This window comes from Gallus gallus, chromosome 1 (assembly GCF_016699485.2).
Source record: "Gallus gallus isolate bGalGal1 chromosome 1, bGalGal1.mat.broiler.GRCg7b, whole genome shotgun sequence".
Taxonomy (NCBI): Eukaryota; Metazoa; Chordata; class Aves; order Galliformes; family Phasianidae; genus Gallus; species Gallus gallus.
In genome coordinates, this window is record NC_052532.1 from 70323395 (window position 1) to 70338040 (window position 14646).

General features: G+C 39.7%; 1 protein-coding gene across 4 annotated transcripts in view; it reads right to left on the reverse strand.

Moving 5' to 3' along the window:
* KIAA0930 (uncharacterized protein KIAA0930 homolog) overlaps positions 1–14646 on the reverse strand; it is a 67913-nt gene that overhangs the window by 17728 nt on the left and 35539 nt on the right. For 3 of the 4 annotated variants that reach the window (XM_416465.8, XM_046943912.1, XM_040703223.1), the window contains 2 exons: positions 1355–1462; positions 7–84 (listed from right to left, as the gene is read on the reverse strand). In XM_416465.8, the coding sequence (XP_416465.4) occupies positions 7–84; positions 1355–1462 (186 nt within the window). The remainder of the gene's footprint in view (positions 1–6; positions 85–1354; positions 1463–14646) is intronic. The other variant, XM_025142307.3, reaches the window with a different exon arrangement.

A 14646-nucleotide genomic window follows, 5' to 3' on the forward strand; every position in this document is an offset into this window, starting at 1 on the left:
TCTCACCTGAGATTTCTTTTTGTGAATGTGAATATCTCCTCCATCGGAGCGTGTGCACACAGCACATGTCACCACATAATCCAGCTAAAACAAGGACACCAGATAGAGAAATGAAGTTTTAAAATCAGAAAAATAAAATGCATATAGCAGAACAAATTCCATCTTCATCTCTTTCAGCTCTCCGGCTAAGTAGTAAAATGTTTTGGTATTGCCATTCCCTTTACCATCCTAAAACCCCTACAGTTTTCTCAATAATAAAAAGACATAAATTTATGGGCTAACTCAGCAATACTGAAAAATCTTCTATGGAGATGCTTGCTGGAGCGCACAACCTATGGGTAAAGGAAACATTTGTCAGTACTATTTAACACTAAGCCTACTGGTCAAGTGGAGAATGAGCATGACACACAGAACACTTTACATTAGAAATGGAAAATGCATTTCCTCCTTTCAAAAAGGGGATAATAAAAACAATAATCAACACAAGCAAGAAACGAGAGAGATCAGAATGCATTAATGCAGCCTGCCAAGCAACCTAAAAACACTTAGAAAGTGCATGTGTAACAGCTCTGGACAGCAGTGTCCTGCTGTAGCAGCATCTCCAAATTCTGACTGCAGTGTTAAAATAGATTCTGTTTTAAATCGACACCAAATAAATACAGAAACCACTCTCTGCAGGGAACTTCTGCAATTTGAGTTTTGGGAGGAAGGGGAGAGAATAAAAAAAAATGTATTCTCCGGGATGCGTGCAATGAGCCAACAGCCTCATTGTAAAGTCATAATCAACAAAACTTTTCAGAGATCTGGAATGACTCCAGTAGCATTCACCTTCTCAAAGCACCAACGTAACACACAGTAACTGAGCAACACAAGTTAATTAAAAATATAGGATGTGCTCGGTTCACCTTTCCACCAACAGAAAGAAAAGGCTTAATAAAGCTCTGATGTATACAGCAGAAAAATCCCATTGCCTCTTCACTTAGTTTCCTCTCTTGGCTGTACTGTGAACTAACGAAACACCGCTGGTCTAATGGTCTTGTTCACACCCAAAAACTATTATAGATGACAAACCCTTCCATTTTGCAGAGCTTTCAGATAATAACATTCAGCTCAGCTTTACTGGATATATTTAAAGATTTCGAAGAAAGCTCTTACGACTACTGGAAAAATAACAATTATTCCTGGTTTTGTTCATTCAGACTCTAACAAAAGAAAAAGAAACATGTATTGTTTCCATTTTCCAGAGATTTTCAAATCTTCCCAATGCTAGAGAGGAAAGCGGACAGACTAAAGCTTTCCCTTAAACCTCTCCACCAAGAACAACGTGTGAAAATTAAGTAAGCATCACTGTTACCTTCTGTAGAATGAGGTTCAAGTAGACACTCTCTTCCCAGTCAATGTCAGGATCTCCCAGCCCAGGAAGCTTCTTAGAATCTCTTCGATAAACTTCAACTTCAACCTGCTAAGAAAATAATAAATCTCTTTGAAAAATACCATCCAAAGATACCAAATGCGTATTTAATATTGACTCAGATTTTGCTGACCAAGACTTTTCATGGAAGCAAAGCTTCCTTTATTCCTTACGCATGGGTGTTTTAGCAAAAGTGAAATAAAAGTTTGCTACCCACATACTGACATGCATTTCTCTTAACATAATCCCTTGGAACCAAACACATCAGATGAATGCACGCATTTGTCCATCTGGTAGCTGTTTGGAGAAAAATACCATGCAGCATGAACTCAAAGCCATCATATCAACCATGAGAAATCTTCATCCCAAGAAACCTACAAATGCTCTGTGAAAAATCCCATGAGGACAGAACGTCATCAGGGATAAAAAGAAAACACAACAAATCTGCACGTCACTGTGGAGGCAGAAGGAAAGAATTGAGCTTATTCCCAAGTGCAGTGGGAGACTCTAGGACGAAGTTCACTAATTAATCCCTCAGAAAGCACATTTTGGTTACCCTTCTTCTACATGTTTCGCACTGACAGTACTAGCTGGACCAGTACTTACGTATGAGATTTTCACGTACTGAAAAAAGCAGCAAATAAAAAAAGCCCAAGAAATCCCAGAAAGTAGAAACAACTCTGCAAATGCTGACAAACAGAAGCAGCTGAAATAACAAAAACATGACTTGATGTAGTGCACGTGGTTAAACAGAAGTCCAATGTTTCACCAAAAAAATCTGTAGAACAGCTTTATCTCTGAAATGGTGTATAAAAAAAAATAGAGAGATGGATAGCACGCGTTGACTTCAAAGCTATGTACTATCTAGACACACCTGGAAAACTATTTGTTCCTCTTTGAGAAATATTTTTAGTTAACATTAACACTTCTTAAACATCTGTTGAGATACTTGGAATATGCTGACCAGTTAACATAGTTACAAACAGGGTAATTCCTGAATCTGCTCTGTATTGGATAGCCCAGGGAAAAAAAAGGGTAGAGCTAGTTAATTAGAAAACAGATCATAAAAGACTAACTACATCCACAAAATCAAACTGAGTAGCATTAAGCCCCACAGGAATTGAATTTTAATTTCAAGTCCTCCAAGACGGACACAGCTACAAGACACCGAAGATTAACAAAATACTGCATAATACCATCATGCAGATACCATAAAAGCTGAATGCACTATTTTGTTATTAATTTTTTCCTTACAAATATCTCCTAAAACTACTAGACATGTATGTATTCCTTTGGTTTTTATTTCCAAAGCTCCTATGAGTTTTTTCATTAGTAACATAACTGCACAGACTGAGTTACTGTGAAAACCGAAGACCAAGCTGTGAGCAGCTGAGGGCAATTATCTCATAAAAATTCACCTCCAAATAAACTAAGGTGATATTTGCACTTTTATGCCTAGCAGCACAGAAATGTCATAGTCACAAGATGCCAGAAATACCTTGTGAGACGAAGTCTAGAAAGGAAGGAGGATTGGATGAAGGCAAGCATAACTGAGCATAACTCAACAATTAAAAGGTAAAAGTCCAGGTACAGCTAACAACAGGTCAGGGGTGATGAAGTACACAGCAGACACCTCAGGCCATTCCACCTCCATGTCCACAAAGCCTTCATTTTAACCTAGGCAGAAGCATCTCCTTATGATGAAGTCCAAATCTCCCTCTACAGAAGCTGACCATTAACGTTCTCTACTCATAAAATTAATTCACACACTGCTAGGGAGAAGTAGATCAGAGACATCTGACCACGGCTTTCTCACATAACACCACTCCCATCCTGTGATGGATAATGATAGGCAATGGCCTCTCTCTAACCAGCTGTGACTTTTTTTTTTTTTTTAAACCCAAGCTAGGGAGAAGACATTTCCCCACTCATTTAGCATCTGACTCTCAAGCAGCACAGCTTCTGGATTAGGGCACTGCAGCTCACAGCAAATCCCTTCCATGAGCGGCTTAGCACTTGAGCTTCACTGTAATGCAATGGGAAGCTTATTTAGGTAAGATGAATCAAATCTTTCTTTTTGCTGGACAATAAACCACATGGGTTTGACGTGTTTGATGGCCTGGTATCTGGATGATCTGGTTTGATATCCTGGGACCTGAACAGACTGGATTGATGGGCCAAGGTTAACGGTATGAGCTTCAATACAGCCAAGTGTCGGGTCCTGCATTTTGGTCACAACAACCCCAGGCAACCCTACAGTCTTGGGGAGGTGTGGCTGGAAAGCTGCCTGATGAAAAGGAACCTTGGTGTACTGTTGGATAGTTGGCTGAATATGAGCCAGCAGTGTGCCCAGGTGGCCAAGAAGGCCAATGGCATCCTGGCTTGTATCAGGAATGGTGTGGTGAGCAGGACTAGGGAAGTCATCCTGCCACTATACTCGGCATCGAGTACTGCATTCAGTTTTGGGCACCTCAGTACAAGAAGGACATGGAGATACTGGAGCAGGTCCAGAGAAGGGCAATGAGGCTAGTAAAGGGCCTGGAAAATCAGCCCTATGAGGAGAGGTTGAGGGAGCTGGGGCTGTTAAATCTGGGGAAGAAGAGGCTGAGCGGAGACCTTATTGCTCTCTTCCAGTACCTGAAAGGTGTTTACAGTGAGAGCGGGGTAGGTCTCTTCTCACTGGTGATAGGTGACAAGACGAGGGGAAATGGCCTCAAGTTGCACCAAGGTAAGTTTAGGTTGGACATTAGGAAACACTTCTTTACAGAAAGGGTGGTTAAGCACTGGAATAGACTCCCCAGGGAGGTGGTTGAGTGACCATCCCTGGATGTGTTTAAGAGCTGTTTGGATGTGGTGCTCAGAGATATGATTTAGCGGAGGGTTGTTATAGTTAGGGTACTATGGTTAGGCTGCAGTTGGACTTGATGATCTTTGAGGTCCTTTCCAACCTGAGCTATTCTATGATTCTATGGCTTTGACAGAAGACACCACCTAGGATATGGGCAGTCTCTTCCATAGCTCACAAATTAATTTCAGCTCTCTCTTTCACCACAGTGCCAGAAGGTAACAGTGGCCACTCGATTCAAGCCTGTTGATTTGTTTCCCATAGCATCAATTTGTGTGATACAATCCCAATGCTACTGGCACATTGGAAGCAAGACTGGAGCTGAACCCACTTGCAGCAATTTGTTCAGCATCAGCCACTATGAAAGGAGACATTCAAAATCCATCAATCATTTTAAGAAAAGCAAAAAAAAAAAAAAAAACAACTTTAAATACAAATTCTCAGTGTTTCATACACATTATTAGCCATTGTTTAAAATCAGCTATCTAAATTCCTTGGCAGGTTGATTTAATTTGTTCAGTTCCCTAAGAAACTCACTCAAGCATTTCTATACTTGTCTTCCTGGTACTACACAGCAGCACTGTACATGCCAAGCATACAAAATAAAAGCCAGAAGTACCCAAACAGTCCCATTTTTCAAGGTTAATTATGTCCAAAAGAACTGTAGTTATGCTACCTCAAATACAGTAGAAGTGACTATCTCTCAACTGGCACTGAGAGATCTCTTAATTTAATGAGAAAATCTGAAAACCGGAGGGTAAGTACTAATCTTTTGTATTTAGGTGAGCGATTAAGTGACTGTAGCGCTGCTAGAAGATATTTGGGGTTGAAAGTATGGTAAACAGAAAATCAGCAGGTTCGCCGTTCTGACCTTTAAGCGTTCAAACAAACAGGAGAGATGTCAAAATCTCAACAGGTTCCCAGTGATAGAAACCATTACCGGAGTTTAGGTAAATTGGTGTTGCCAGTGCTGAGCACAGTGCTCCATGACTGAAGAGAAACACTTGCCTTACAGAAGCATTGCCTTAGATTTACAAAGAAGCTGCATGGCAAATGTGAACCTTTGTTCTGTTGTTGTATGGTTTAATATACATATTTATATATGTGTAAATGTATGGATGGATATACACAGTGTATACATATAAAATCTATGGGGGTGTGTGCACATGTATAAAATTTCTTAGGATTTCATAGTTCTCAGTGAACAGTTTTGTGATTTTCTGGCCTTCAGCTTTCCAGAGTTAGGAAATGATACAGAGTGGAGACCATGCTGGCTTTCAGAGACAGACGAGTCCTCACAGGAAAGCATCTCTACCTCAGCCCGGGATCCAGGCGACACTGAGTAATCTTCCAGGTCTGCTGCTGATTAACTTGGCTGGCTTTACATTAGACGTGCCTTGCTGCACGTGAGAAAAACTAACAATAGAAAGAACAGCATAAATACTAATTACCTACTCCCAGCAATCCTAAAGCCAACCTAAATTTCCTCATTCAAGTAAAAATGCAAATGAACACCCTTCTACAGTCTGAGCAAGCTGAAAACCATTATGCCATCTTTATAAAGTTTTCAGCTACTGAGTTAAGGTTAGAAAGGGGAATTACATTAAACTAAGATGACCACCTATGCATCACAGACATTTTACCCTGCTACTTCTTTATAACGTCCAGTTAATCATATCTGACTAAGCAGCAACTAGAGAAATACCCTGCCTTGAGAACAGCTTCTTGGCTAAAAATATGCAGCTTCATTTGAATTAAAAGCTACTATCCTTTTTCCACCCTCTGGTTCTTGCCATGTCTTTTTCTACTGTATTAAGAAACTCTTTAGTACTCAGTATATGTATGTATATATACACAATATATATATATATATAGTATACATATATACAGTTATATATATATATAGTATACATATATATAGTTTACATGAAGAAATGCACATGCTTTAAGATTTGCCATTCATCATTCATATAGAGTAGAATTCTTTAGGAGTTCTCTACGCCTCCCACAGTTAGGCAACTGCAAATTGGGTCTTTTTCCACTCTCTCAGTATTTCACCAGTAATAGAGTTTCCTGGTGCTGTCACAGCACTGGTACTCGCACACCTACTTCTCCACTGTTCACACACATCAGGTCCACACTTTTTCCTGCACAGCAGCTCCACGATCTCATGCTAAATTATTTATGCTTCAACACTTGTGCATCCTTTTCAGAGCCTGGCACTGAAGTACTGACCTACATCAGTAACAAAGAGATCCACACTTCACAAGGAGCATATTGTACAGTGATGGTTGTGCCCACACTAATTGATGCACCACCAACCTGTGTCTACAAATCTGCATCTGCTCTGATACTATCATCCCAGTCACTGATTCCTGCTGAGCCTCTTCACCAATACCTCCATTCGGTGTCCCCCAACTTTACTGACTTCATTTTGCCAAAGTCTTCCCATCATCCCATTTCTTTGTCAATCCTGGCAAATTCTTGCACATCCCTCACACACTTGCCAAACTATGGTCCATCTCTAGGATTTCATGCAGTGCCTGTGACTATGCTGCTGTGACACCAGAGGCACTGGAGAGAGCCTGGCAGGGCCATCAGGAGGTTACTGCAGCAGGGAACATGCAGCATTACTGGAACTGCTGGAAGCAGTGATCCACACAAAAGAACATTCTAAGTGAGAAGGAATGAAGTATCTACTGCAGTATTATTCACAGAAACATGCCTTTCAGAGATGTAACACAGACTGGATATGTTTGCAGAACAACACAAGTAACAGAAAATCACAGATCTTACTCTGGAAACCAGTATAACTCACATTAGCTATACACTTATACAGACAGCTGAAGCATTTCATCATAAAACCCAGGAACATTCTGGGTTTTTTTTTCTGAACATCAGAGAGTAGCTTTAAAACCCTTGTGATATACTTTTCCCCACCGTGCCCATTTATTCCCCAAATAATGGAATGCTATAATATTTAGACACACTCCCCCTACCCTTCACCCAGGACAGCATGAATTCTACATAGTTGCCAATGGATCACACCTGTGTGAATTGAACATCACCTCATTAGCACACCTTAGCTCATAAGCCTTTGAAAAACTCCTGAAAGGAATCTAATCAAAATCAATAGAAGCTGTTAGTAGGGCAGCAGGGGAAGAATGGTTTACAAGAAACACTATTTTGTTAGTATTCAAAAGCCATCTCTAAAACAAAACAACAAATAGATTCTTGTTCTCTTTTAAATGAAATCCAATGGGATTACAGGCCAATCTAGTAGTAGCACCTCTTTTCAGTTTCCTAGACCACATTCATCAAAAAACAGTTAAGGGGAGGTAAGCTTGAAGAAAGAGAGGAGGAAGAGACTGAACAGCAACCAAGAATTTTTCACAGAAGAGTTTAAAACTTCAGCTAGGAGATCCTCCTATCGTCTCCAGACCCAGCTGCCCATACAGGGACTAAAGGCCAGTTTTAAAGAATTTACACTGACAAGTTTGGGGTTCATAGGACCAAGAAAGACACTAAAAGGTGTTTTTTCCTCCCCTCTCTTCTTCACTCCACCTTCTCGTACAAAACCAGAATAATACCCAACGTGTTCACTAGAGCACAGTTTTATAGCTGCCCCACCACACAGAGCACCCAACTTTTGAGAAGCCCAGTAGCTTCCAACACTGGAGAATTTTTTTTCCTCTCCCAAATTTATCACATTACTAGTTTGTCACTTTACTAGCTTCCCCTGCACCAGGCAGGTATAATTCCAAAGTGGAGCCTTACAAGCACTAATGCTGAATATGTTTTTCTAAATTCACTGACTACAGGAACTTACATCCTTCTTTCCCATGCTTCAGATCCCTCCCTTTTCACTCTACAAACACAGTCCTAGTTTGTTCCGCTCTCTCCTTATGCTTTAATTCAGCAAAACTGTGAAAGACAACAAAATTTTTCACTTACCAAAATAAAAGATGCCTAAAAAGAAAAGATTAGCTAAAATAAAGAATAAAGAAGTAGTGCTAAATGCTTAAAAACAGTTATCAAGCAATGTTAGGAAAAAAGATTACATCACAGTTAATCATAAGTTTAGTTACATTTCTAAGCTGGGTAGAACATTAAAACCCCTTTTCCTTCTTGATCCTTTGAACAAGCATGTTAGAAACAACTTGAAATAGCTTACACAGCACAGAAAAGCTACTATAGCAAGGCAGTTTACAGATGTGAGGGGCACAGAATTTGTTGCTCTAGCAGTTTCTTACCAGAACCAATTGGTCAGAAAGCAAGAACGAGTTTTGGGGTGCCAACAGCCATTTTCAGTTCCTTCCACCACAAAAAAAGCAATTCATTCTTCCCCAACTTTTGCAAAGATATCAATTCTCGCTACCACTACTTCAATGTGTTTCCAAAAACATATACAACTGTAGACTTCTGCATCATCTCCATGACTAACTTCACCAAGGCTATCACTGATATTTTTATCACTGATATTTATCATTGGTACAAATATACTTTGGAGACAGCTGTAATAAGCTACTTGAATGAATTTTAAAGAGGCATTGAGAGCAAAATCCAAGCACAAGTCCTCTTGTAGAAGTTAACAACACTATGCTATAAGGAAATGCTGAGGGCCTCCATGCGAATTTTTAATTTCACTTCCACTGTACCTCTGAAGTACTTCAAATCCCAGCAAACTTGCTCTTAACTGTTTTAACTAAAAGAACAAAATACACAAATGCATCCTTTAAATAATAATATTTTGAAAGCTAAAGACATTAGAACCCTAAGTTTCAAATGAGCATCACAAAAAGTTTCAAGCTAACATAATGTACTAGTGGTGGGAAGAGAAAGGGTTTATAATGATTTCTGTATCTAAAAAACAAGCAAACAACACAACAACAATCAATCAGCTGCAAGTCCCTGATGTAATGCAAAGCACTCTATCCTGTTTCATGGTATTTTTACAAGTAGGTCTCATGACTGAAATTAGCAGATATTAGGTGGTAAATTCAGCCTGAGACAAAGTTCAATACCAGGAAAGGGTTTGTGTGCAGTGATGTTTGCTCATCTTGCTCTTTGAAAGGTGGTAGAATGCCAAAATCTTGCAATGGCTCTGGCCCTAGCAACTCTTCCAGCTCCTGAGACCCAATGCTGGCTACACAGATCTGCCAAAAGTCTGCCAAAATGTACCCAAGCTTTCCCTACTGTCTTTAGGGCAGTGTTCCCTCTCTGAGCACTCTCTCCTCCAAAGCAGAGAGATGCAGGTCATTCCACACTTCTTTGCCAGCATGCAACAACAAATCAACAACATGACAATCCAGAAGGAAAAGATAGCATCGCAGGAGCTGTCAGGACTTTCTGACACAGAAATATGGGATTTTTGCAGGAAAAGAAATCTTGAAGTGTGACATGGTAGTCACTACTCCAATTTCTGAAGATTTTTTTATTTCACATATATTTAACAGGCAAGGAAAAGTTGCAGACATGTATGTGAAGACAAACATTTATGTTTTTTAACAGGCTGCCAAGCATTACTGTAGACTATATACCCAAGACGACAACATGAGCTGATCTGACCAAGTCATCCATGAAAATCCATCTGCTCATTCATCCGCTCGGCACCGACAGACCTGTCTCTATTAAATGGAAAGAAAATCAAAGCAGTCTGGCATTTTCTTGAGCGTACAGAGAAGCCCTGTGGGAACAGTGCATCCCCAGGCCTGTCAAATAGAGTAGCTACAGAAGGGACAACGACATTAACAACAGATTACATCCTATCCCTTGCCTAGAATATTTATATCCGAGGCAATATTTAAAAGGAGACAAGTGTATGCAATCATACTAAAATGAAAAAGATTCTTTCAAATGTAACATGGAGTTTTCACCTTAGGTTTATCAGCTACCTCAACATTCATTGGCAGTAACTCTAGAAGGCAACGAGAAGAAAGCCCTCCAAAACAAGATTCCAATTCCCTTTTCCCAGATACCATTAATTTTTTAGAATTTGCACCTGATGCTCTTGGAACATATTCGGGAGCCTACATAAAAGGCAGCATAATGCCCAGTAGTTATGGCAACCAGACACACCTAAACCGAAACAAACTAAAAGCTGAAACAAAGCCCACTGCAATAAAAGGATTGTGAACTGCTTTGTGTGAGATGCAAAGCTCAGCTACAGGCAAACAGTTTTTTAACCTAATTTGTTTCAATACCACTTTTGCCACAACCATTTCAGTCTAGTCAAAAAGTCGTATCTACAGAAAGAGCAGTAGATGATCTAAAAAGTTGATTTTACACTCTCTGTAGAGAAATCAGAACAGCAGAAAGGTTTCAGTTTCCAGTATCTTTCAGAAATTCTTTCAGAGGTCCAAATGGGACAAGCTGCATGCTCAACAGCAGTTTCTTATTTTTTCCCATAACACAAGCACCCAGGAGAATCTGTTCACAACTTTGGACTCTCTTTTCCATTTGCTGGCCTAACAAATGCTGGGCGATTAACTTCTGCTATTCAAGACCTGCAGGTGAGAAACTCAGCAGCCCACATTACTATCCCAAAGTGAAGGCTTATGACCTTCCTCTGCCAGCACCAAGTTGACATTCAGCTTTAACATCAACTTGGTTGATTTACTTCAAATGCTACATAAATGCACAGGTAAGGACTGGGGAGGGTACTTGCAGATGGAATAAAAGCCTTAGAGAAGGGCAGCAGATTACCCTTTTCATCACCCAAGCTGTAGGATAGCTGATAACAGACGTCGATGTAATAGATGCTGTTCCTATTCCAGCCTGCGCTCATCAGGAACATAGGGTTCACAGTAGGCTACAAGCAAAGATGATTTTAAAATAAAAATGTAAACAAACATTTTGGCACATTTATCAGTAAATGGGAGACCCACTCAAGTCAAAACCACTCAAACTACGCTTTAAGAATAGCTTCTGTATCTCTTAGCCTGAAGCTGTGCTGGTTAGAACAAGCAGCTGAACTTGTACAACAGTCTCTTTCCTCCTGTCCTCACTCACAACTCTTGCACATACTTAGCACTTCACGAGAACAGGACAGGAGGAAATAAACTGTTGTACAAGTTCAGCTGCTTGTGAAGGTGGGACTTCCAAACAGATTCCATCTTAGAGCAGACTGGCTAGATTCATAAAAAGGTATAGGGTTACCAATATAACTGTGCATATAATGGTAGGTAGGAGGGAATCGACATATAGTTTAAGGAAACGGAACTTGTAGAACACACTGAATTCCTTCCTACTCCCACCTATCCTACATAAGCATTGGCCAACTTCAGACAAATATGACAGAGGTCTCTTAGATTGTATACTCACAGTAGTTAGGAATGAAACATCCTCAAGTTATTTCTGGGGAAAATGGACCAGGGAACCTCAGCCTTCATTTAACTTTTCAGCAGCCATTTGCCATCAACTGCTCAAGGTGAAGGCCTCAGAGGTGACCATAATAACCAGAAAAGAAACAAGTGAGAGGCATGGGACATCACCAGTGGGACACTGAAGGCAATGAGCAGCTATGCTTTCAAGAATACTGCAGGAATAATGCTCAGTCACAGCAGACAAGAGAACAAGTAAGTGTAGCAGGGAAGATTTATTTCTTTTTTAACTAGAGATCAGATTTCATAGAGATACAGCTATATTATTCTGCAACTCACTGATTAGTTTAATTTAGAACTTTCATTTGTTGGGAATGAAAGCTTTGCCCACTGAAGTCAAAAGCAAAATTATGATTAATTTCAGAAGAGCTGGGATTTCACCTCAAGATCTTCCAGGTATTCATAACTTCTACCTATTTCAAGTATATTTGACAATGCTGTATCCACAACAGTCTAGATTGAAATGTTTAAATAGCAGGCAAGCTACAAAAACTGTGATCAGATTTTAAAGAGGAATAGCTACATATGATGTTCATTAATAGAAAGCTTCCACAAACACGAACTTTTCTTTTGGACCAAAGTTGATTTGCTAGATTTATGATCCTATTCGCAGTCCTGCCATTAAAAGCTGCAGACCTTGCAAGAGTTATTAGTCTTCACATAAGTAATATATAAGGGAACAGTAAGTAAATATGGGAAGTAAGTGCCAGGGAAGTTGAAAAAACATCTGATTGCATAATATATTTCTATTTGATACAAAAGTAAGTGTCAATAAAACACTGCATTGTAAAATTAATTTATATTGTGACATGACTTAAAGACTTCACTTGCTGCTAAGGGACTGGAAAGATATGTTTGGGAAACCCCCTACAAGAGAAATCACTTGTATGACTTGTTTTTTATTATGATTATTTTTTATTATTTTTTTTTTATTACTAAGGATTGATGTCAGTTAAGGAGCTTAATAGCCACTTGGTGATTTCACCACATCTGATCAGGTTCAGCATGGTTCCTAATCACCCAAGTTTATATTTAATCAGGCAAAGAGAAGAGTGTTTTCCTTTTTTCCATAGCTAACTTGGGACTTTCAAGAAAGCAAGATGACCAGGATGATTGTTCCCTCCTTCAGCACAGTAACAGGATTTAAATACTTCAGGTAATACTATGACTATAAACCAGCTGGCTCAGGAACCTTTTCTTGGACTTAACCAACAACTTTTTAGGGATAAAGCCTCATACATCTGTGGACAGCACAGCAGGGCTTAGCACTCTGCCATATTAGTGCTTTGACTACACTGCTGAAGTGCTTTTAACACAGGGTAAAGGGTAGAGGCAGGGAATAAAAACATTACAGGTCATTTACTTAATTCCTAAGTGAAATGTTTCTTCTCCCTCCTATCTAAACAATGAGATATCTCATCTTTTCATATTTCTGTTCAAAATGGTTCCACATATAAAGCCCTGATGAAGTGTTGTGGTTTAACCCAGCAGCAGCTCAGCACTACACAGCTGTTTGCTCACTCCCTCCTCCCAGTGGTATGGGGGAGGGAATAAGGAAAAAAAAAATTGTGGGTTCAGATTAAAAAAAATTATTTAATAAGTCAGAAAAGGAGAACAACAGTAATGATAATAATATGGCATATACCTACAAAACAAGTGATGCACAACGCAATTGCTCACCGACCACCAACTGATAGCCAGCCAGTCATTGAGCAGCAGCTGTCCCCCAGCCAAATTGCCTCAGTTTTTAAAAGCTTTTTTGCATGATGTCATATCATGTGGAATATCCCTTTGGCCAGTTCAGGTCAGCTGTCCTGGTTCTGTCCCCTCCCAGATCCTTTTGCCCTATCAGTCCTCTCCACTAGCAGGAGAGCCCAAGAAGGAGAAATGTCTCCAGATTTGCACAGCACGCCTCAACAACTAAAACATGGGTCTGTTATCAACACTTTCTATCCCAAAGCCAAAACATAGTATCATACCAGACACTATGAAGAAAAAAACTGTATCCCAGATAATAGGGGGGTAGCAAGATTTGCTGAAATCCTACTCTTGTACTATTCCATTACACAACCCTCAAGTACTTTCCACTGATTAAAGTGCAGTAATGCAGAGAGGCTGAGGCTGGAGGATAACAAAAGGTAACTGTATCTGCAGATGCATTCACTCATCACAGTCCTTCACTGAATAAGCTCAGCTGCAGTCTGAGCTTGAAAACAACAAAGTCAATCTACATGTAAGCCTTCATTCTCACCCACTTCCTTTCTTCCTGATACTCAGTTCTGCAAAGCTATTCTCACTACTCAGGTCAGCGTTAGTGCAGCTGTAATTCCTTACAGCCTAATCTTTCCCCTGTCATATATCGATCTGGTCACAAATGACAACTTAATGGGACAAGACTGCATTAGAGTCCATATTTTAGCATCCGTTAGAGTGAGAAATGCTCTGATTTGTGGAGTATGACCCCCTGAAGTTCGAGATTAATTACACTGCTCATTGCTCCAAACCCATTCAGAAAATACAAAGCATCACTGCAAATGTTGCCCAACTTCAACCCGTTTGCATCACCTCCTTCCAAGCAACAGTACATCTGGGGTAGGAACTAAATTTGTTCTATGACTGGTTCTGAGTTGAATAGTAAACTTAAAGTCAGACCCCACCTTCTTCCCATGAGACAACAGCAAAAGGCACAGAGAATGCTTTCTCAATGGATTCTTATTGTCACTCTTCATTATTGGGATAATTTATATCCCAATAGGAAAGGAAGCACCTTAAAACTGACTATAGCCTTTGTAACAAATAATCCTTAATCAAAAGTACCAAATATATTACATAATATTAAATAATATTAAAGTAATCCTAGCTGCTACTTAACACCTGTACTCTGAATTGCATCAATGCACCAATTCAAATGCCCTATAAATTTTCTAAACCAATATTCAAGAACTGAAAGGATAGATATAAGTGTGACTACTTAAGCACTATCAAACGCAGCCCCAGACTACAGAGTA